Source organism: Drosophila albomicans, chromosome 3, assembly GCF_009650485.2.
Source record: "Drosophila albomicans strain 15112-1751.03 chromosome 3, ASM965048v2, whole genome shotgun sequence".
Classification (NCBI taxonomy): Eukaryota; Metazoa; Arthropoda; class Insecta; order Diptera; family Drosophilidae; genus Drosophila; species Drosophila albomicans.
In genome coordinates, this window is record NC_047629.2 from 12248522 (window position 1) to 12271739 (window position 23218).

At 37.5% G+C, this 23218-nt stretch overlaps 7 protein-coding genes across 7 annotated transcripts; 6 read left to right on the forward strand and 1 right to left on the reverse strand.

Moving 5' to 3' along the window:
- The first annotated feature begins 1307 nt into the window (after positions 1–1307).
- LOC117571184 (endoplasmic reticulum metallopeptidase 1-like) lies at positions 1308–5437 on the forward strand. Its single transcript, XM_034253214.2, has 11 exons — positions 1308–1406; positions 1487–2181; positions 2245–2329; positions 2530–2650; positions 2713–2867; positions 2933–3316; positions 3377–3557; positions 3621–3805; positions 3863–4006; positions 4616–5116; positions 5176–5437. Exons 1-11 carry the CDS (start codon positions 1380–1382, stop codon positions 5341–5343), a joined length of 2646 nt encoding a protein of 881 aa, XP_034109105.1. The 5' UTR covers positions 1308–1379; the 3' UTR covers positions 5344–5437.
- A 1301-nt stretch (positions 5438–6738) lies between these two features.
- LOC117568519 (endoplasmic reticulum metallopeptidase 1-like) lies at positions 6739–11018 on the forward strand. Its single transcript, XM_034249221.2, has 12 exons — positions 6739–6787; positions 6852–7371; positions 7431–7605; positions 7662–7746; positions 7866–7986; positions 8048–8202; positions 8289–8672; positions 8727–8907; positions 8969–9153; positions 9789–9932; positions 9996–10493; positions 10560–11018. The coding sequence occupies exons 1-12, from the start codon at positions 6764–6766 to the stop codon at positions 10725–10727; spliced, it is 2640 nt and encodes an 879-aa protein (XP_034105112.1). The 5' UTR covers positions 6739–6763; the 3' UTR covers positions 10728–11018.
- An 81-nt stretch (positions 11019–11099) lies between these two features.
- LOC127565714 (uncharacterized) lies at positions 11100–11360 on the forward strand. The gene has a single exon (XM_052005703.1). The coding sequence runs from the start codon at positions 11100–11102 to the stop codon at positions 11358–11360; it is 261 nt and encodes an 86-aa protein (XP_051861663.1).
- A 1476-nt stretch (positions 11361–12836) lies between these two features.
- Positions 12837–13619, forward strand: LOC117569278 (endocuticle structural glycoprotein ABD-4). Its single transcript, XM_034250384.2, has 3 exons — positions 12837–12888; positions 12955–13164; positions 13330–13619. Exons 1-3 carry the CDS (start codon positions 12877–12879, stop codon positions 13537–13539), a joined length of 432 nt encoding a protein of 143 aa, XP_034106275.1. The 5' UTR covers positions 12837–12876; the 3' UTR covers positions 13540–13619.
- Positions 13620–14644: 1025 nt separating this feature from the next.
- On the forward strand, positions 14645–15640 carry LOC117568652 (larval cuticle protein LCP-30). Its single transcript, XM_034249449.2, has 3 exons — positions 14645–14720; positions 14780–15276; positions 15333–15640. Exons 1-3 carry the CDS (start codon positions 14706–14708, stop codon positions 15568–15570), a joined length of 750 nt encoding a protein of 249 aa, XP_034105340.1. The 5' UTR covers positions 14645–14705; the 3' UTR covers positions 15571–15640.
- Positions 15641–15811: 171 nt separating this feature from the next.
- LOC117569019 (uncharacterized) lies at positions 15812–16651 on the reverse strand. Its single transcript, XM_034250007.2, has 2 exons — positions 16023–16651; positions 15812–15967 (listed from the first exon to the last, which is right to left on the reverse strand). Exons 1-2 carry the CDS (start codon positions 16623–16625, stop codon positions 15893–15895), a joined length of 678 nt encoding a protein of 225 aa, XP_034105898.1. The 5' UTR covers positions 16626–16651; the 3' UTR covers positions 15812–15892.
- A 5431-nt stretch (positions 16652–22082) lies between these two features.
- LOC117566698 (uncharacterized) lies at positions 22083–22526 on the forward strand. Its single transcript, XM_034246244.1, has one exon. The coding sequence runs from the start codon at positions 22083–22085 to the stop codon at positions 22524–22526; it is 444 nt and encodes a 147-aa protein (XP_034102135.1).
- Positions 22527–23218: the final 692 nt, after the last annotated feature.

Genomic DNA, 23218 nt, shown 5'->3' on the forward strand with positions numbered 1-23218 from the left:
TATGTCTGATAATATCTTGGTTATTTTATATCTACCTCTATTAAAGTAGTGCGCAAGAAACTTTGTAAATTTTTTCTCATTAGATCTTTTCTGTCCTTAATTCAGCATACTTAAAGTAAATTACATTTTTAATTTTAATAAAAGTTTGTGATAAAAAGAAAAGCTGATTTTGTAAGGGATTATAGTTACTTAGAAATTGATTTATCACGAGTCCCTAGCGACCAAGATATTATATTACAAAATAGTCCTAAATGGTTTTCGTGTTGTACTGTTAATAACTAATATATTTTTTCAAAACATCGGCGTCTCAACGATATTTACTCAGCATTCTAATTTAACGTTTGCGCAAAATGCTCTCTGCTTATGTTAACAGGCACTGTTAAACTCGAAATGGCAACGTTAAGCTTAACATATTGGAAAATAACGCCGTCCTGGAAAAAGGTGGCTTCTAATAACGCGCCATATTTAAATTTGAATTTAAACGTAATATTTTATTTTCATAACGAATAAAGTATTTTTCTATTAATAATTTATTTTAAGCAAATATAATAATGAAGATTATGCTCAAAGGATATTATAATAGTTAACAAATAAATAAATTGGCCATTTAATTTTGCATTTTTATTAAATGCATATTTATAAATCGTTATACAAAAAATGAAGAACAATTAATAAATTGAATTGATACTGTGCAATATAAATGGAAAGGAAATGGTTTTGAATATATTCGCTTTCACTGAGTGGAGTCATTTGTTTCTACACCGCTTGGTTTCATTGATTTCATGATTACACGCTTATCATTGGTTTCCTGAATCATAATGGCGAGTCAATAAAAGTTAATAACTTGCGGTTATAAAGCGTACAAGTACTCGAGGATTGCGAACACTCATGAATTGTTTTGATTTCCCGAAGCGTGCATAGCTATATGTATTAGATTGGGAAATACCCATCAACTATAAAGGTTCATATATATATCGAGGTTTCTATATATCTATAACATTGCGTAATTACTAACGTTATAAACAATCCCTTTAAAATGAAAGGAAAATATATATGCATCACTTATCACTAATCGGACATGGGTAATAGTAATAATTGAGATAACAAAGCCCGATTGGATATTAATTATTCCTTGACCACGAGCGAGACTACAAATCAATCAAAAAGGTTGGTAAACTTCCAATAAGTGTAGTTGTGTTTTTTTTTCGTTTTATATCACACTCTTTCATTTATCTTTATAGACCATTCAAAGTACAAATCTGTGTCGATAAAAAACGAAAACCTTGCGTCTAACTTAGCGCCCCATTGGAAAATAATTGTTAGTTGCCAAAAGTTCGGCAGCGGAGCACAACGTTAGCAAGACGACAACGGCAAACAAAATGTCCTTTAACGAAAAGGACTCAAATGCAAGTGATATTAAGAGTTAAAAATTAATTATAAGTATGTGTATTATTTCATTTTTGTTTTTTTTGTTTTTGTTTTATAGAGTGTATCCACTGCGGAATTAGATGTGGCACTCATCAATGTGCTTAAAGCACCCAAAAATAAAAGAGCTAAGGTGCCATGGTTCTATGCACCCGTCTTTTTGCTCCTTTGGTTTGCTCTCTTCTTTGCTGTGGTTATACCACTGTTTAGTCGACTTCCGGATGGAGTGACCATCGCTGAAGAGGAGCAGAAACCTGGTCAATTTGTTGCCGAGCGAGCACAGCGTATTCTATTAGATTACGATCTCATTGGACCCAAGGTTGTGGGCAGCATTGCCAATGAGGAGGTTACTGTTGCCTTTCTGGTCGATGAAGTGGAAAAAGTGCGTGCCGCCATGCGACAAGATCTCTATGATCTCGAGGTGGATGTGCAACAATCATCTGGTGCTTACATGCATTGGAATATGGTGAACATGTATCAAGGTGTTCAAAATGTGGTTGTCAAGCTGAGCACTCGTGGCTCCACAAGTGAATCGTATCTGCTGGTCAACAGCCATTTCGATTCGAAGCCCAGCAGTCCTGGCACTGGCGATGATGGCACCATGGTTATTGTTATGCTGGAGGTGTTGCGACAAGTGGCTATTTCATCGCAGACATTTGAGCATCCCATTGTCTTTCTTTTCAATGGTGCCGAGGAGAATCCTTTGCAGGCTTCGCATGGTTTCATTACAAGTCACAAATGGGCCAAAAACTGCAAGTAAGAAAAAATCATTTTATATATAATATATAGTAGGATATATAATGAACTGATTGTTGACAGGGCGCTGGTGAATTTGGAAGTCGCTGGCAGCGGTGGCCGTGATCTGTTATTCCAGGGCGGCCCAAATCATCCATGGCTAATGGAGGTAAGTTACGATGCGAATTTTGTTTCCTATCAACAGATTGTACGCGGTTCCTTTTAGAAGTTTATGGCATTGTAAAAATCGCATAAATGTTTTGGCTTTTTATGGCGAAACGATAAAAAAAACTGTTGCTCGGAAGCGTTTAGGTGACCAAAAAAAAAACAACATACTACAAAATACATTCGCTTTGTGTTCAATTACAGTACTACAAAAACCATGCCAAACATCCATTTGCCACAACAATGGCCGAGGAAATCTTCCAGTCTGGCATTTTGCCTTCCGACACAGACTTTCGCATATTTCGCGATTATGGTCATGTGCCTGGTACGTGAATGAATTAACGAGTGAATTTAGTATTCGAATATATATTGTTTATATTGTTTTAGGTCTGGATATCGCACAGGTTAGCAATGGCTATGTGTATCACACAATATTTGACAACTACGCTGCTGTGCCACGAAATTCACTGCAGAATGCTGGAGAAAATGTGTTGCCCCTGGTGCGAGCCTTTGCCAATGCCAGCGAGCTGCATGACACAGATGTGAGTGCACTGATTTCATCTATAATCTAAGGAAGTAATATTTTATATCCTTTCTATATCTGTAGGCACACGCAGAGGGACATGCGGTGTTCTTTGATTTCCTAGGCCTCTTCTTTGTTTACTACAGAGCCAGCACTGGCACAATTCTCAATTCCTGCATTGCCGCTGTTAGCATTGCTCTGGTCTGTGTCTCCTTGTGGCGCATGGCCCGCGTGTCTGAGGTATCCTTGTTCGATATCTCCATTTGGTTTGGCATTTTGCTGGCACTCCACGTGCTGGGCATGATACTCTGCCTCGGCCTGCCGTTGCTGATGGCTGTTATGTTTGATGCCGGCGATCGATCGCTTACTTATTTCACGAACACCTGGCTAATGATTGGTCTTTTTATCTGCCCCGCCATTATTGGACTCAGTCTGCCCACAACTGTGTACTACATGTTCCGCAAGAACGTAAGTTATTAGTTGGTCAATTAGCTTTGAACGTGTTTTAACTTATTTCACATTTTATAGCTGAGTATTAGCCATGCCTATCACGTTCAAATGAGTCTGCATGCTCACTGTATTGTGCTATCGATTATTGCCATCATACTGACTGCGATCAGTCTGCGCACTCCTTATCTTTGCATGATATCGACATTTTTCTACTCGGCTGCCTTGCTGATAAATCTTCTGAGCTCCCTACACGATCGAGGTAAACTAGCCATAACTGCTATTAAACCACTTGGGAATAATATAATTTGTCATTGATTTACAGGATATTTCTGGGTGCTGATCATGCAAATATTTCAGCTGATGCCGTTCTTTTACTTTTGCTCGCTGTTTTACATGTTCCTTGTCATTTTCATTCCCATGATGGGCCGCAATGGCAGTTCAATAAATCCCGATCTCCTGGTTTGTTTATTATGTGTAGGAGGTGTCTTCTTTGCATTGGGATTTGTGGTAAGCTGACGTTATTTCATTAATTGCAAATAAATTGATTATAATTGTTTTTGGCAGTCACCATTAATCAACATGTTCCGTTGGTCGAAGTTTGTCATGCTTGGACTGGGTATTATTACCTTTATATTCAGCATGATTGCCATTTCGGACGTGGGATTCCCCTATCGAGCCAAAACGAGCGTCATGAGGGTCAACTTCTTGGTAAGTTTGGTTAGCAAAGTGGGAATCTAAACTAACTCCACACTAACTCTACACTAATACTTGCATACTGTAAATTAACTCAATACTAGTTATACATTAACCCTACTATTTACAAGGGCTACTCCAAGTCTACACTAACTTTACACTAACTCTATACAAACTCTACATTAACTCGCGTCTAACTCTACACTAATTTTACAGTTCCTCAACTCTACACTAACTTTTCACATATTCTACACTAACTCTACACCAACTCTACACAAACTTAAAATTAACTTTACTCTAACTCTACACTATCTCAACACTAAATCTACACTAAATCTACACTAACTCTACACTAACTCTACACTAACTCTACACTAACTCTACACTAACTCTACACTAACCCTACACTAGCTCTACACTAACTCTACATAACTCTAATCTAACTCTACACTAACTCTGCATTAACTCTACTATTTACTAAGTCTACACTAACTCTACATTAACTCTACTATTCACTAAATCTACATTAACTCTACACTAACTTTACGTCAACTCTTCACTGTCTATTCACTAACTCTACACTAACTTTGCACTCAATCTACTCTAATTATACTCTATTCACAGCATGTTCAACGCACTTTCTATGAATACGATGGAAGCGTTAGCATCAACGATTCTGGCTATTACTTCGACTTTCAGGACAGACGCCTTCAATATCCACTCGAGGACACCACAGTCAATTTGACAGGCCTGCACAGCATTAATGCTGATTGTGATACGCTATTGATGTGTGGTGTTCCCTGCTTCAATCATCGCTGGTGCAAGGCACGCTCCACAGGCCACTGGCTGGAGCGTGAAGAACCAGTGAATATACCAGGCAATGCTTCCATAGAACTTTTGGCTAAAACTGTTCAAGCTAGCAACAACACAGTTCGCTACGAGTTCGAGTTGAGTGGTCCACCACACATGGGTTTGTTCATTCAACCGCTGGATGATGTGGCTGTGTCAGACTGGTCTTTTATACGAAATATGTTAGACGAACCGGAAGACTATACGTTGCCCTATCAAATATTCTTCTCATACGGCAAGGATAACACTCCGTTGAAGTTTCACATTGACTTTGTGGTAAGTAAATAGATCTATATATTGTATAATGTCTATTAATTGTTTTCTTTACATTGCAGAAATCTGATGGCAACTATGATGTTCCAATCTTTGAGTTGGGAGTTGCGTGGCATTATGTCAGCTATGACTATGAAAGGGACGCGGCGGGTATCAAGTTTATTAACAGCTTTCCCGATTTTGTACATGTTATGGAATGGCCCACACTATACAAACGATATGTTCTCTAGTTATATTTAATGTGCACTATAAATATACAAATTAGTATTATATTATATTAGAATGTCAAATAAAATATAAATTAATTTATCACAAACTAAAAAAGATATTCGTTATTCAAATTTCAACTTTAAATAATGAAGTTTATGTACAATGTAACATATGAAATAACTTTTTGCTTTATTTGTTTTAAGAGTGTGATAATCAATTAAAAAAAAATCAATAATAGAATAAAATTTTATTGGGATTGCGAAGTACAAGGTTAAAAATAAAAAAAACTTAAAAAATATGATTTAGTGAAGACAACTCACATATAATTGTTTTCAACGAAATTGTTACAATATAACATATGAAATAACTTTTTGCTTTATTTGTTTGGTAAAGCAAAAATAATCAATGATAGAATTAAATTTTATTGGGATAGCGAAGCACAAAAACAAAAATAAAAAGCTTAAATAATATGATAAAGACAACTCACATGTAATTGTTTTCAACGAAATTGGGATAACGAAGGGCAATGTATAAAATTTTTCAAAAGGCAGCTAAATTATTGTAATCTGGTCTGGCTCAAACATATATGATGACAGTTTATAGCAATGTTGCTGTTCTCTACCAAGTTACCTTCTTTGTGGACCTTTCTTATGTTTTATATCTTACACACTTTTTAAAATAAAGTATAATAAAATTGATAAAAAGATTGCTTGTTGTATGTGATGAGGGTGACCCCCCTAGTTATTATTATTTTGTCATAAATGTTTAAATATGCACTGCAAGCAATATAAATTGATTGTACACTGCACACATACATTCTCAGATTCAGTCCCACTGGAAATTATCAAGAATTGATTTTACTTGTCACAGTCCTGAAGTAATTCCCTGACACGCCCAATAAATGCTTTGTTGCTTTATGATCATTTATCACTTCGTGTGGGATTCAATAAAAAACGTTTTCAATTATAGACGCACTTGGCTCACTCTAATGTCAATACTAAAAGCTAGCTAATAATTAGTTTACAAATGCGAAGTAGTTAGATCAATAAATCCACCTTATTAAGAACGATAGTCGATATTATCAGAATGGAGATCCATTCATTGAGGATATGGATTGAATTGAACCCGAACCGAGTTCCAAAGTACCGAAAAATTGATTTACTCAGATATATGCGTGGCATGGCATTGATATTGAAGTCCAATAAATCTATATTATTGTTTGGGTCCATAAATATCTTTATCCTATCAGCAGTATATAGGAATATACAAATTATGGCAATGTGTACATAAAAGTCAAAGTTAAAGATATGAAATCACAGTTGATAAGATTGATGCTAGTACATAGATTTGTATATACTAAATTTTACTTTAAAATTAAGAGAACTGCAGTGAAATTTACTTAGTTGCCACAAGACGTTCGATATCGCAGGTGTTGCCAAAATGGAGAACGGAAAGGATAAAAACGTAGGATATATGGATACAACTATAAAGGAAAGTATGTATTAAAGTGTTATTCTTACTAATTCAGGAATTGGAGGTGGACATCGATAATGGAAATACCATCATTGAGTGGATTGAAAAGGATAAACGCACAAAGCCACTGCCATGGTACTATGCACCAAGTTATTTGCTTATCTGGGTGGCATTATTCTTTGCCGTGGTCTTTCCCCTTTTCAACTATTTGCCCACGGCCATAAAGATCGAGGAGGAAGCCAATAAACCGGGACAATTTGTGGCGGAGCGTGCTCAACAAATCCTATTGGAATTGGATCGTATGGGGCCCAAGATTGTGGGCGATGAAATGAATGAGAAGACTATGGTGGAGTTTCTGCTTAACAAGATCGAATTAGTGCGTCAGGTAATGCGCAACGATATCTACGAGCTGGAAGTGGATGTGCAACGGGCATCGGGAGCATATTTGCATTGGGAGATGATCAACATGTATCAGGCTGTGCAGAATGTGATTGTTAAGCTGAGCACAAGGAGTTCCAATAGCACATCCTATCTGCTGATCAACAGTCACTACGACACAAAGCCAGGGAGTGTGGGTGAGTTATGAATAGAAGTAGAAGTATATGGAGTGAAGCTAACCTTATTCATACTCCAGGTACTGGAGATGCTGGTTTCATGGTTGTGACCATGCTGGAGGTGATGCGCCTATTGGCCACATCAGAGGAAACATTTGAGCATCCGGTTGTGTTTCTGTTCAATGGTGCCGAGGAACAGCCGCTGCAGGGTTCGCATGCCTTCATCTCGCAACACAAATGGTCGCCCAACTGCAAGTGAGTCAAAGCTATGATAAATATTATTCAGAATTCATTAAAGAATCTGTCTTCAGAGCGCTGATCAATCTGGACTCTTGTGGCGCTGGAGGGCGTGAGATTCTCTTTCAAGGCGGACCTAATCATCCCTGGCTAATGCGAGTAAGTCTTCTGCAGCTCACGTAGTCCATCTCTTATCGGCTATACTACATATTTTATGGCTGCCATATTCGCTCATTAATGATAACAGCTTATCTAATCAACTTCACTTTTAATCGCAGCATTACAGGGAAGGCGCTAAGCATCCTTTTGCCACCACAATGGCCGAGGAAGTTTTCCAGGCTGGTATTATTCCTTCCGACACGGACTTTCGCATCTTCCGTGACTTTGGTCCGGTGCCAGGTGAGCTTAGCTGCTTTAGTTACAGCCTAATCAGATATTAATTGATATCTTTGCTAATCAGGTCTAGATATGGCTGGCGTATACAATGGTTTTGTCTACCACACCAAATACGATCGCTTCGATGTAATATCCCGAGCATCATTACAGAATACCGGCGAGAATTTGCTGTCACTCGTGCGTAGTATCTGCAATGCTGAAGAGATGCACGATACTGAGGTAGGTTCGCTTATCGCAAAATCTTTAATTGCTTTATACAACACATTAGCTATAAAGATACGCAACACAATCTTTATGACAACTAGGCACACTCCGCTGGTCATTCGGTATTCTTTGATTTCCTGGGTTTGTTCTTCGTCTACTATTTGGAGTCCACGGGCATTGCGTTAAATATTTGCTTTGCCTTTGCTGGCCTGATCCTCGTGTGTATCTCGCTCTGGCGAATGACCAAGACAACGGATCTTAGCATCGGTTTTGTGGCAGGTGAATTTGGCATACTCTTCCTTTTGGAGCTGGCTGGATTTATACTTGCTCTCGGCTTGCCGCTGCTGATGTCGGTGTTCTATGATGCCGGCGATCGGACAATGACGTATCTGACCAACAGTTGGCTTGTGATTGGACTCTTCATTTGTCCATCGCTCATCGGTCTGGTGCTGCCGTTCACCTTGTATTACACTCTGCGACCCAGGGTAAGTGCAAATTCCTTTTAAGTGAAATCGGTATTTTATGTCAGATATTTGTAGGAGAAGATACCACACCCATATCATTTGCAAATGGCTGGACATGCTCACTGTGTCCTGCTCGCTCTGCTGTGCATCATCATCACAGCTGTTAGCATTCGCAGTGCATATCTCTGCATGATCTCCTTGCTCTTCTATGTCGGTGCACTGATCATCAATTTGGTCAGCAAGTTGCATGATCGCGGTAAGTTTTATTGTCATCATTTTATTTTAGAATTGGATTAAGTTATTTCCTTTATTTACAGGCTACTATTGGTCGATCTTGATGGCTGTGTGCCAGGCAATGCCTTTCCTTTACTTCAGCTACTTGTTTCACTCTTTCCTCGTCATCGTCATTCCTATGACAGCACGCAAAGGCACCGAGGTTAATCCGGATATGCTCATAGCTTTGCTTTGTGCCTTGGGTACTATATTTGCCTTTGGTTTCGTGGTAAGTTATTACTAAGAAACAAAGTCACAATGATATAGTCTTTAATTCTCTATTCATTAATATTAATTTGTTTGTTGTGTTACAATTTAAGCTTTAAGATACTTTTAAAAAGAGTTTTCACCTAAAGGATTCGAAATCTCTCTGAAAATTATAATACTTCCTGCTCATAGAAATGTCCTCTATCGGAATTATTATCATTTTCATAGAAAGCTTTAAAACTTCAAACGTTACTTTTGCTTTTCCTTATTTAAATGTTTCCGTAATGTAGAAAGTTAAGAAACATAATCGTTTTCTAAACGATTACGAATCGAACGAATCGTAATTCTAAATTATATTATATCTTTTTTAAAAGATCTTATATTAAATCTTAGGATTCTAAGAATTACTTCTTCATCAAATATGAAAGTAAATGTCAAACGAATAGTTAGCATAAATGTGTAATAGTAAGAAACAGAATTGCTCCATTAATTTATGCAATAATTCATATATGGTCAATATTTTCTAATTTTTATTCGATTGTAATAAAATTTTCAGAAATATTTTCTAATATCCTTACACTTAGTACTCATATCTTTGCTTTAACATTAAAATAAAGCTAATTTCATTATAAATATCTTAATTTCTCCCTTTTTTAGGCTCCTCTTATAAATATTTTCCGCCGTCCAAACTGCATGATTGGAGGCTTGGCGCTGATTATGTTTATATTCTGCATGATATCCGTATCTGAAGTGGGATTCCCCTATCGCGCCAAGACGAATGTGATGCGTGTTAACTTCTTGGTAAGTCGTTTGAGTCGGCAATATAATTAAAAGTCTCTATATGAATTTCTCTCCTTATTACAGCAAGTACATCGAAGATTCTATGAGTATGATGGTTCGCTCAGTTTAGATGATTCGGGCTACTACTTTGATCTGCAAGATCGTCGTTTGGAGCTGCCGCTGCGTGACACAATGGACTTTAGTGAACTGATTAGTCTAGAGAATGTCTGCGACACCCAAATGATGTGTGGAGTGCCGTGCTTCAATCATCGCTGGTGCGAGGCACGCAAAGCGGCACGTTGGCTGCCACGCAAGGAGACTGTCGAGGTGCCTGGCACCACAACATTGGAGCTGCTTAATAAGACAGTGCTGGAAGGTGGCTATACGGTGCGATATGAGTTTAAATTGACGGGTCCTGCACGCATGAGTGTCTTCCTGAAGCCGATGGATGGTGTTAAGATGCTGGACTGGTCATTCTTGAGGGGAATGCTAGACAATCCGGGCATCTATAAGCCACCATACCACATCTTCTTTGCTTGGGGCGTTGATGATTCACCCATAGAGTTTTATCTGGAGTTGGCGGTGAGTATTAGAAGAGAATGGGAAGAACATTAAAGATAATTTCATTTATTTATTGACTATTTACAGAAGACGAATGGCAAGTTCGATGAGCCCGTGTTTGAAATCGGCATCTCGGGTCATTATCTAAGCAATCTCCATAAGCGCGATGCTGTGAGCACACAGTTTATTGACGATTTGCCAGACTTTGTGCATGCCATGGAATGGCCCGCTTCCTATGATCGCTACATATATTAACACATATTGATATCCATTCAGAATAATAGCATGTTAAGTAAATATATGTATGTTATAGGAAAAGAACATTTTTGTACGTTAAGCACACACAACAAGACTCCAACTGTTTGCTCTTCTTGGTGTTGCGCCCATCTTCATGAAAAAGACAAGACAAGTTAAACAAAGCCCTTTGAATTGGGCTACATTGCATAAGGCACTGGGGACAAACATTTATGGATTAAACAAATACAAGAAATAAACATTTGTGTAAACAACGCACATTGCATTTCATTCATTGCCGTGGGGTATAAAAAGTACTGGCATGGGACATGGAAAGACACACTTCGATCTTGGCAACAGTCAAAGCAAAGCTCAAAGCCAAAAAGCATTAACATGAAATTCCTGGTTGTCTTCATCTTTGCCGTGACGATGTTGGTTGCAGTTCAGTCCCAATCGACGGAAAGCATTACGAGTTTGATCAACGACATCGAATCCGAGCTGGAAGAGCTGGACAGCGACTATACCAGCGACTATTCTTCTTCGTACTCCTCATACCCAAGCTCCTATTATTCATCCTATACTTCAACAGATGTGACAACAGCCAAACCCTTCAAGCAGCAAATTCTGTCGATGCTCTTCAACAAGAAGGGATAAGTGAATCATCTAACTGACCTGCCTGCCACAATTCAACAATGAAAATGTACATCCTATTTATCCCAAAATAAAATTATAAATTATTAAACATAAATGATAATATGTGCGAATATTTTTGGGGTACACTTGAAGGGCACTTGACATTTACTATGCCAATTGACCCAGGCAAATGAGGGCTCATTAACGCCTTTGGTCAAATTGTTGCGACTGAGCGCCTCCCTGAGAGCACGACTAACCGCATGCCACCTCCAACAAAGGTCATGAGACAGTCGGACAGACAGACAGACAGAGAGACGGAGAGACAGTCTGGTAAACAGCAAGCAAACTAGCAGCTAGACATGATCATGGTCAGGTGGCGTGGCAACTCTACTACATAATCGTATAATGGTAATCGTATAATGATGTTGTGTCGTTGCCGCCTCCACTTGCGATGGCTATTGATGGGACGGCTTCAGATTGTGCAATTTCAAATGGCTCTAACTCTTAGTCTGAGTGTGAGTATGAGTGTGAGTGTGAGTGTGGATGGCACATCAGAACGCAGTTAATGCTAAAGTTAAATGTCTAAAAATGTAGCTGACAAATTGATTTGAAATGCAATACGTGTTCTTTGAATGCCATCATACAAGTTTACCGCTCCATCACAACTGACCAAAGTGCATATTTAGATATAGCACATCGTGAGCGATAAACCATGCCTTCTGATCTGTGTGAGAATATTTCATAAATACATAATTTACTCAACATTATCAAAAGTGTAAAACGCTAGTGCAAATAAATCACAAAATAAATTTGAAAGATTATTTACGATTTAAAAATTAAAATCATTTGTCAAAGTTTATTATTGAGTTGCAGATTTGGATTTGAGAAATATTAATGTATTTTTTAAATTTTTTAAATTAGAAATTTAAATCTTCTTAGTTTGCTAATAACAGTTTTAAATTTCATTGCAAATTTTAACGTTTCTTTATAGATTTATAATTAAAATTTCTAATTATTCTGATTATTTAATTTTCTTAGAAATTGTTTCTTTTTGACATTATTATAAACTAGTTCATAAATAATTTGTATTTAATTTGATTAGTCGTAACTATAAATATACTTAATTTACCTCAAAAGGTAGTGAGCACCTCCCAGCGCGCAGCTGATCATGTTATAAGTTGTAAACAATTTTCTCGACAAATTGCAGATTTGTTCATATAGCCACAACACGCGAACAATGCACTTGAAGAGTCTGAAGAAGATTTAATCATTTGGGCAGGCTGTGAGCTTGGCTTCTGATCTGTGCAACTGCAAAATGCTAAGCACTCATCAATGGTCGCTCTGTTGCACTGTGGCACTGCGGCTCTGTGGCAAGCGTGGCAAGAGGCAAATGTAAAGTTCAAGCAGCAACTAGTACTCAGATGCTGTGTGGTTGATTCAAGTTTTTGCTATAAATATGCAAACCTTTGCAGTTGTCAGCCACAGTTGCAAGTTCCACGCCAGTGCCCCAACAACAAAAGGATATACATCTCAGCCCATGCAGAACCTAGTAAGTTCAATTTCATTTTAACTTTGTTCGTCTTGCCTTATTCTTTGTTTATCTTTTTATCCACAGCAGTTGTTAAGTGTTGCAGCCTTGCTGCTATGCGCTACCATCGCGCAGGCACGACCACAAGGACCTGCTACAGAACCGATCAAGATCTTGCGGCAGGATCAGGAGGTCAACTTTGATGGCTCCTACAAATATGGCTATGAGACCGAAAATGGCATCAATGTGGAGGAGGAGGGTTATCTTAAGAATGCAGGCACTGACAATGCAGGACCGGTAAGTTAACGTAACTATGTAATCCGACCTTAAGTCCCAACACAACCATTTGACATTTGCAATTGCCTCACGAAATTGCCCCGTGGCTGACAAATTGCTCAAGTCATTGTAATTAGCTGCAACTGTGCATTGCATTGTGCTCTTTTCGATTTTTGGTGGTCACAGGTCGCACAGGGCTTCTACTCCTACACGGCACCTGATGGCACACCCATTCGGATCACCTATGTGGCCGATGAGAACGGCTTCCAGCCGCAGGGCGATCATTTACCGACAGCACCGCCCATTCCACCAGCCATACAGCGGGCCTTGGATTACATTGCCACCGCACCACCACCGCCAGCTGAATCACAAAGCTACACCGCACGCAGAGGCTAACTATCTATCTATTTGCTGCTAGCAAATTGATGACAGCAAAGGGAGGCAGAGACAACCGCAGAGATTTGTTATTTAAAGCTTAGTGCACACATGTACATATTATGCAAAATTAATAAACTGTATAGAATGAATAATTATTGCGTTTTCTAAGCTGAGCTCAGATATGCAAAGCGAGACAACAAAGTAGCGACTAGTTCATGAGCTATTGACCTCTGAGAGGTTCAATTAGCACACTCTTATTGCTTGCTCTGCTGGCGACCAGAAATATATTCAAATATTCTAATTTATTTCAGATTTATTGACTATATTACCTATAACGTTGTGGGAGATCGAAATGGTTATTAAGATACTAGATGCATATCTCAACAAATATAATTTAAAAAGAGACTAACACATTTTTTTCGAAATTCAACACAATTGACGCAGAAAAAATATGTTGCATACTTTCAGGTCGTTGCTTAAATTGTAGTGGAAATAGCCCAGTTACTGATTTTTTAATATGCAAGTGGAAAAATAATTATTTTTTTAAGTAGTTCAATATAGTTACAAATTATAATTTTTATCAGATATGTTATCATGTTAAATTCATTCTATCTAAAATAGTTTGCTTTCTCATATAAAGTCATAACTTTAAATTTAATATAAAAATCGTTGCATACTTCTAGGTACACAATAAAATGGTTTTGGTCTTCGCTAAGTGTGCGGCAATTTATAATTCGTTTATTTTTGCAACCAAACTTTACCAAAAATTTATCAATGCCTAGAGAAATGTCAGCGTTTCCGTATGGCTGGGACAATGATCGTATAATTAATTCAATTGATCGTCATAAGAAGAATGGCCCATCAGTTTACGAGGCTATTCTCGTTGCGTGTTGGGCGTAGCGTCTGCCTTCCAGAAAATATGAAGTAAACGCCTCGTAAATCACAGTGCTTAATAGATCTAGTTTTGAGCGCTTCGAAAATAGTTGTCGCATCAGCTCCGAGTTATCCGGTTAGACGGTTAGCCATATAGCCATATAATCATTTGGCCCCTTACTCATTGTGTCATTTAGCCAGTTGACCATAGCACACATCCACACACATACAACGATTGGTTCTTTCGGCATGAATCTCACGTATATAAAGCTCGGATTGTGACTAGATCTGCTCATTGCTGATTAGTGAAGATGCTGCGTCTAACGGTAAGTTCGACTTCAGATGCTATAGACGCTCGATTGTAATAGATTGTTGTGTCCCGTAGATTCTCCTGTTGATTTGCGCTGCTTTTGCGCTGGCCCAAAACGATGGTCGCTATCGTCCTGACCCGAGATTGGCGCCTATTTCGAGAGCTCGCCCCGGCAACAATGATGGACGCTATGTGCCCGTGAATGATGGCAGATATCGCGGCGGAAACGATGGACGTTATGTGCATCAGGACAACAAGTACGAGCACGATAATCGTCCTGGAGGAGATTACACTGGTGGCAACAATCCCTATATCAACGACAAGAACCGTTTCGGTGGTGGAGGACGTGGCGGTGGCGCTGGTGGTGGACAAAATGCCAATGGTGCTAACGGTGCTAATGGTGGTGCCAGGACTACTGTTGTGCAGCCTCGTCCTACTGTTGCTCGTGTGGCTCCTGTTGTGGTCGACCAGCGTCCCAATTTGCCACAAGGAACCGGCACAGGCATTGGCAAAGGCGGATTTGCTATCATACGCCAAGAAGGAGAAGTGCAGACCGATGGCTACAATTATCTGTAAGTCTATTAGTTGAAATTTCCATTTCTATTCTTCACTTTCTCATTCTCAACAGCTATGAGACGGAAAATGGCATTCTGGGCGAGGAGAGCGGACGCATTGAGAAGCAGACCGAAGGCGATGCCATTCGTTCCCAGGGCTTCTATCATTATACTGGCGATGATGGTCTGCTCTACCGCGTGGACTACGTGGCAGATGAGAACGGTTTCGTGCCCGTTGGCGAACATATTCCCAAGGTGCCCGAACATATTCCCAGGCTGTTGGCTTATCTGAAGGAAAAGGGCGCATTGTAACTTAGAGTTAAGAGTTCAAATTAATTGTTCGTTATTGCTTTGAAATAAATAAATTTATGCGAAATATAAATCTTTAATCTTTTTGGTTTCGTCTTACAAGTTGTATGTTCATAGTTAGCGAAAGACATTTTTGAATTTTAAAAATAATATTTAATATTACAATTCATAATAATTGTATTAAACTTTTTTTATATAGAATCAACACAATTAAATAGTTTTATTTATTTTTTTATTTAATTTTTATATTTTATTCAAAATACATGCAAAGAATTTATTTCAAATGAATTTGTGGCGTATACGTATTTTTTTTCAAAGCCACAGCTTAGTTAAGTGTTGGCAGGATGCGTTGTTGTATATATTCCAGTACATTGTTGATAGTAGATTGCAGTTTAGCAGGCTGAAAAAAAATGATATATGAAGTGATGAAATAAAAAAATCAAATGTATGCTTACATCCTGCTCATTATCGATGTTCGGTTGTTCTAGCGGCTGCTGAGCTTCATCTCCATAACATGTCTGATGCTGTTCTGTGGCACAGTTTGTATCAACTGCTGGCTGCCCGTACTCGTAGGATGGTTGAGCTGGTTGTGAAGCCGTATCGGTGTCCCAGAGCTTGTTCTCGTTCACATATTTGTATTGTTGCTGCTCCTCGTTGCTGCCATCGCCATCGCGAACCCACTCGAACTGGATAATCTGCCAGCCAGTGCCATTGTAGTTGAAGTCAATCATGAAACGCAGATGATCACGCGGTCCCAAGGCGAACTCATCATTTGCCTGCTGCACACTGGCCACCAGTTGCTCCTCGGCCTGCCTGAAGATGCCGCGCAAATCATTGGCGTATGGCAGGCCACGATCCCCGTAGCCGCCATCGTAGGGTCTCGGATCATGGCGATATTTGCCACTGTTATCCGGCACATACCATCCGCCTGCACCGTGCAGCTGATGTACGTAGTGTCCTGGCCTGGGTGGAGAAGTCGGCAGTGGCACCTCATCAGCTCCTTGCGCCGAGTGAGCTAACAATCCTAGCAGCAATGCAATGAACAAGCTTCTGTGCATTTCGACTCGTTGACACGTTGAATGCGTTTAACTGAAGCCAATAGAAGCACCGGCCAGGTTAGTTTCAGCTACGGCATTCAGTACAAATTGCATGTGGGTAGCTAATTAATTGTCTAGTTTTATTAACACAAGATGTCACTGCTTAATTATTTAATTAGCTGCAACCAGTTGCTCCCCAAGTCAGTCAACTGTCAGCTGGTTGCAGCGCCTACAACTAACGGATGTTAATTGAAATTCTTTGCATACTAACAAGCCATAAAGTGACTTCTAAGATGCTCAAGTAACGCAACTTGTTTACATTGATGGCACCCAATTGCTTTTGACCTTTTGAACGCCAGCAAAAATCTGAAATGTAATCTGAGCGGAACACGTAAAAACATTGACAGTTCTACGGTAATCCGCAGCGATCCGATTTGGTGGAAAAAATCTACCAAATTGTGCTTTAACTAACAAGTTTCTTACTGCACATAAATGTAATTGAAAGTCTTCAATATGTATAGATACAATTTAAATTATTTTCTTTTTCTTCCAGCGAAAATCTAAAATCTGTAACCTGAGCGGAACACGTAAAAACATTGACAGTAAACTGATGCCATCAGATCTGATGGGAAGAATCTTCCAAAACGATTGAGATTAACAAGTAATTGAAATAATTTTAAATTTAATTTAACCATTTAAGATTCTGTTTTTCGCTTTCTTCCATCCTTCTAGTGCGATCAGATTTGTCCAAAATATGCCTAAACTAACAAGTTTTTTGTTAGAGTTAAGTAAATAATTCAAATAATTAAAAATCTCTAAAATAGATATACTTTTCTCTTTCTTTCACCTTTCTAAGCTTATCGAAATTCCTAACTTGATAGGTGTGTCAAGTCTTCATAATCATCTTTCAGAATGTCGGAAGTTTTCGAAAGCAGACGAGAAATGAATTAATCTGTTGAGTTTCCGCTGTGGGGCAATTTGTTAACATTTCATCAGATTTGATAGGATTATAGTTAATTAGTGTCGTTTAAATCAAATTTAACGCTCATAATAAACAATAAAACGATCGTTTGTCTTAATGGGCATTAATAATAACTGGCGATCAATCAAAACGTGTGTGGTCAGCACTCATCAATCATCAGCCAGTTTAGGTACCGACATAAAAAAGCAAAACAAAATGAAACCAACAACAAACAACAACAATATGATGAGAAACCAGATAAAATCGAAAGCTGAAACGCCCTCAAAAGTTGGTAGCTGAGGTGATGCTTCACTCTGAACTTGTCTAGGGAACTTTAACCTATCACCTTGCATACTTGTGTGATGAATCTATCAATTAAAAGACTATAGAAAATCGAGACGAAAACAATATCAGATCTATCTATCTGAAATCTACAGTTGAGTGTGCTCGACTATGAGATACCCAATGCCCACTTTTAATAAAAACAAAACAGAGTGGAACTAAATTACTATACTAAATTATTATACTAAATTACTATACAAAAACTACTAAAATATATCGAAGCTGCATTTATCAATATAATATTAAATTAAAAATACCAATAGTATAAAACAGCTGCAGCGACGATTGTCATGTTATAATACCCTTCCAACATACGGGTAGCGGGTATAAACACGCCCTAAAAATACTATAAAATTGTAACTGAGACAATTTTTGAAGCCGGAAAGTTTCCATAGACATAAATACACGTATTCTTATAGAATCGAAGTAATAAAACCATAAATGACAATGGTACAATGCGATACACGCTCCTTGAACAACTCGAAGTTAAATTGTTGTTTATGTAAATATCAATTTGGATTCTTTATGAAACAATAAAATATTCAAAACACACACACACAAATAAGTACGAATGTAAGTATTAAGATGTATACAATATTAGTATTTAAATCTGTTGAGTTTTGGGCTGAGTTAATCCAAACAATATCATGCGTAATTTGGTGCTTTGCAATTAATGAATTTCAAATTGCTGTGAACTCGGCTGCCTCATTAAAATCATTCAAATGTGACAAATGCTAACAGAATTCATTGGCTGCAAAAAACAAATCGAAACAGGCGCCAATTAAATTATTATTTTTCTTCTCCTCTGACAGATTACAATATATTTAATTGCATTTTTGCGGTGGCGACCAGAGGCCTAGACGCTGATTTCTGGTAGGAAGCGCAAATTGGTCAATAAAAATAATACACACTACACAACCTTGAACTTAGCTTTACATGGAATTGAAATTCCTGTAGGGTGACACAACGCAATTGTATTTCATTTAAATACTAAATAACAAAAACAAATATGCAAACAGGCAAAACAGAAATAAGGTAAAAAACAATTCAATGTTTCACACTCGGGTGAGCTGTGAATTTATTTAGATGGGATTTTTCCTTTTTATCTCATAAAATACCAGATAACATTAAAGACAAGATAAAACATTAATATTTAATTTATTTAGCACCTACTGATAAAAATCATGCCAAAACGCCGAAAGCGCCTCAAAATTTATAACAGTATCGGATTACTTCGGTGCTTTGAACTTTTTTGATCTTTTGAAGCGTTTTCTACGCCCACCGGCAAATAAATTTGAGTAACAATAATATCAATATAAATACACATATAATCAAATGTATATGTAAGGATACACAGTATTGGACGGGATTTGTATCTAATTAAGCGCCAAAGCGATTGGTAATTTGTTGTATTGTTTTTCAAGTGCGGTTCGTGTGACGCCCTGAAACAAAATTTAAGATCAGCGTTTACATTGCATTTTGTATTTAGTAAATTAATTTGTTGCCCAAAACAACAAATGCGAACAATTAATGCCACAAATCATTTCACTTAATTGAATCAATTAAATGTGCTTACCCCAAGTGCTACCCAAAGTCATCCATCTATTCGCAATCAGCTACCACTTCGCATTCGTGGGGGCAAAACTCGCTTTTGGGCACACAATATTTATAGGCAGCGAGAAACTCTAAAAATGAAATGAAATTGAATATATAGACCGAGTGATAATTAAACAAACTTAAGTGAACTTTGCTCACTCAAACCTGTTGAAAAGACAAATCAAACAGAGTTTTACTTGTTCAGATTGAGATTCAGTCATCGAAACACCGACGAAAACCCACGCCTAAAAGTAATTTATGGCAATTCATGGGTTAATCCTCAATACTCAATACTCGCCCTATAAAGATTTCAATTGCCGCACAATTGCTGTCAGACGGCAACAAAATCCAGGTGAAAATACCCCTAAATCATAAGTGTTTAGAGATGTATTGAAACCGGGATTTAACTACATGAAATGCCTTGACACTGACAGGCACGAGGTCATCAAACATTATGAACGTTATACACAAAGAAACGTAATAAATAAATCAAAATTTATAACAGACATAAAAATATTTATATTACTGCATGAGAGTCAAATTTCAATTCCAAAGAATTAAAACAAGATAAGATGACTGGAAGAAGACCTCAAAATAGATGACATTTTGAATGATATTCTAATTATTCAATATTAATTAGCATAAAGAATTAGGCGATTTTAAATATAAATATCGAAATCTTAAATTAGACAACATATAATCTTAAAATTGTATATTTAAATAATGGTTTCCTTATAAAATAATGCTAAACAATCTAATACTGTTAGCATGATTTAAATAACGACATTTTTAATTTCACTTTCTACTAACGAAACTCTATATAACATACAGAAGAAGCATATCCGACCCAACAAAGTATAGACATTTTTAATCAGCGTCAATAACCGCTTTGCACTGGTTAACAATATCGAATATTTGATATTCTAAGTTATTGTATTTATCCAATGAATATAGGAATATAATTTTTAGAATTCTTTAATACTTGAAATATATTATTTTGGTATACTTTTACGATTATTCTGCACTGGTTTGGTTCCTAAAATTTAAATAAGTCACAAACTTGCAAGTTATTAAATACTCCGATTCATGCTATATCACTTGATACTTAAACAAATTAATTTTTTATGACTTTTAGTATATTTAAATATTTGTAGTATATTAATTAGGTTAGACAAGGTTTTAAAAATTTATATGTATTCATGTTAATATAATCACTCGATATTTAAACAAATTATTTTATAATGATTTTTAATATTTTTTTAATATTTGTGGTGTATTTATTTGATTTACTTACCATTTACTTTTGTTTACACTCGACTGTAGCTTTCTTACTTGTTACTTTAAAAAAAAAAAATATATATATATATATATATATATACTGCAAAAATACAAAAAATATACCAAATGGTATATTTGGTATATCTATATAGTACCATATTCAAAATATACCATAGACGGCACCATATACCAGATTGTCGGCCAAAGCAACTAGGATCCCTAGTAAGTAGGCGTTTTTGCCCATACAAAAGTATTTCTTTAATAATTTCGACAATTTTTATATGATCGCAATCAAATTTTCAGGAATCATAACTACTATAGTAATTATTGTATATACCAAAGCCACTCTAGCTTTAAAATTACGCTTGTTATTCGATTTTTTTTGTTTGCAGGGGTGGAAGTGGGCGTGGAAAAAATTTGAAACAAACTTGATCTGCGTGCAAACATAACAAATGCTGTCGAAAAAAAAAATTATAGCTCTATCTCTTATAGTCTCTGAGATTCAGTGTTTCATACGGACAGACGGACATACACACAGACGGACAGACGGTCATGACTAGATCGTCTCGGCTGTTGACGCTGATCAAGAATATATATACTTTATAGGGTCGGAGACGCCTCGTTCTACCTGCTACATATATTTCCTGCCGGCACACAATTAAAATACCCTTCTACCCTATGGGTAGCGGGTATAAAAATCATTTGATACTGGATTTTAGTATATTTTAGTGTGTGTGATATATCAATTTGGTGTGTTTTTACAATAATACCGCACTGTTTTGTTTGCTTAAGTTTACATAATACCCAAACTTTGCAAGTTTTTAAATATTGTTATTCATATTAAATTAATCACTTGCTATATAAACAAATGATTAAGCAGAGGCTCTCAATATTTCCCTTAAAGATTAAAAGTTGAGCCCCACATAATTTTTATGTGGTTTGATCGCATAATTGCAAAACATATCATGCTTACACTTGTACAGAAAGTCAGAGAGAACTAAATATAAATGTATGGTAAAATAAAAATAAAACTCATCCGATCCGATCCGCTCCGAAATGAACCGGACGTTTAGTCATAAGAACAGTGTGAAATTCGTGATAAACTGAAGTCGCACACTGAGCAGCTAGTTCTTATTCAGACTTCACACTGGAAGCGCGCACTCGTAGTCAATGTACTCGAATTATAGCAAAGTGCATTTCTACAATAGCTGAGCATAATGATATGGAGAAGTAGTCTTTCGATTATCACTGGACTCGCAGTACTTGCGACGCTTGCACACAGCTGCCGGGCAGCTGAGATAATGCAGTGCTTTGAGTGCTTCGAGGAAGGCACTTACGATGAGCACGGTAAACGTCCGGCGTGCTCAAAATTGACAGATTCTCCAGAATTCAAAGTGAATTGCACCAATTCAACAATGTGTGTCAAAGAGGTGCATAGCATTAATTTGTCCAACGGTCAGTGGAGAACAATGGAGCGTAGAGGATGTGCCAAGCAGGTGAATGTGACGCAAGTGGAGGTATATAGAGCTTACGTGGATTTTGCCTTCGTTGCTGAACCCTACAAGGAGGAGTGCGTGGAGCTGCCAACGGAGATGCGGACATCGACAATTAAACGCTGCTACTGCCGGGGTAACTTGTGCAACTCGTCAACGCGGCTTCAGCAAAGCTTCAACAACAACAGCCTGATTAAGATAGTGTGTGTTATGTTCCTGTTAAGCAACTTACGGCTAATCACTGTGATCTAAATGTCCGATTAGATGGATTTATACTTATATGTATATCGCTAGGAAATAAATGTATAAGAACTTCATTAAAACGAATTCAGAAAGCAATTCCGTACTCTAGCTATAATTAATTTAAAGAAGATTATAGATTAATGCTGCATTATGATGAATACAGTAAATAAATGTTAGAAGAAGTATTTGTGTACTATATACATATATTTGACATTCCCCAAGCACGAAATACATCAAAGAAAGTGTGAAATTCTTTTGGCCAAATTGCGACTCAAGGTCAATGCCAAGTCACAAGTCGCGATTGTGAATCAGCGGGAAGCCGCATTTAGTCAATACAGGCTGCATTCCGAATGCCCAATCAAATTGAACTTGTAATTGATTAAAAGCCAGCATATTTAAATATTTATCAAGTATTTGCGATTTTTATGAATGCCACAATTATACTTAATACACGTATGCGTATGATTCAAACCTAAAACCTAAAACAAAAGCAAAAGCAAAAGCCACAGCCAGAGTCGAAGTCAGAGTCACAACAAAGCAGCAACTAAATGAAATTCCAGCCACGCGACGTGATTCACAGTGCGAGAGTATCTTTTTTTCGGCTTCGGCTGTGAAACGATTCATATCGGATCACATCGGATTGGATCGTATCGAAATGGCTGAGCTCTCGAGTTCAGTGTACGACCTTTGCAGTGCAGTGA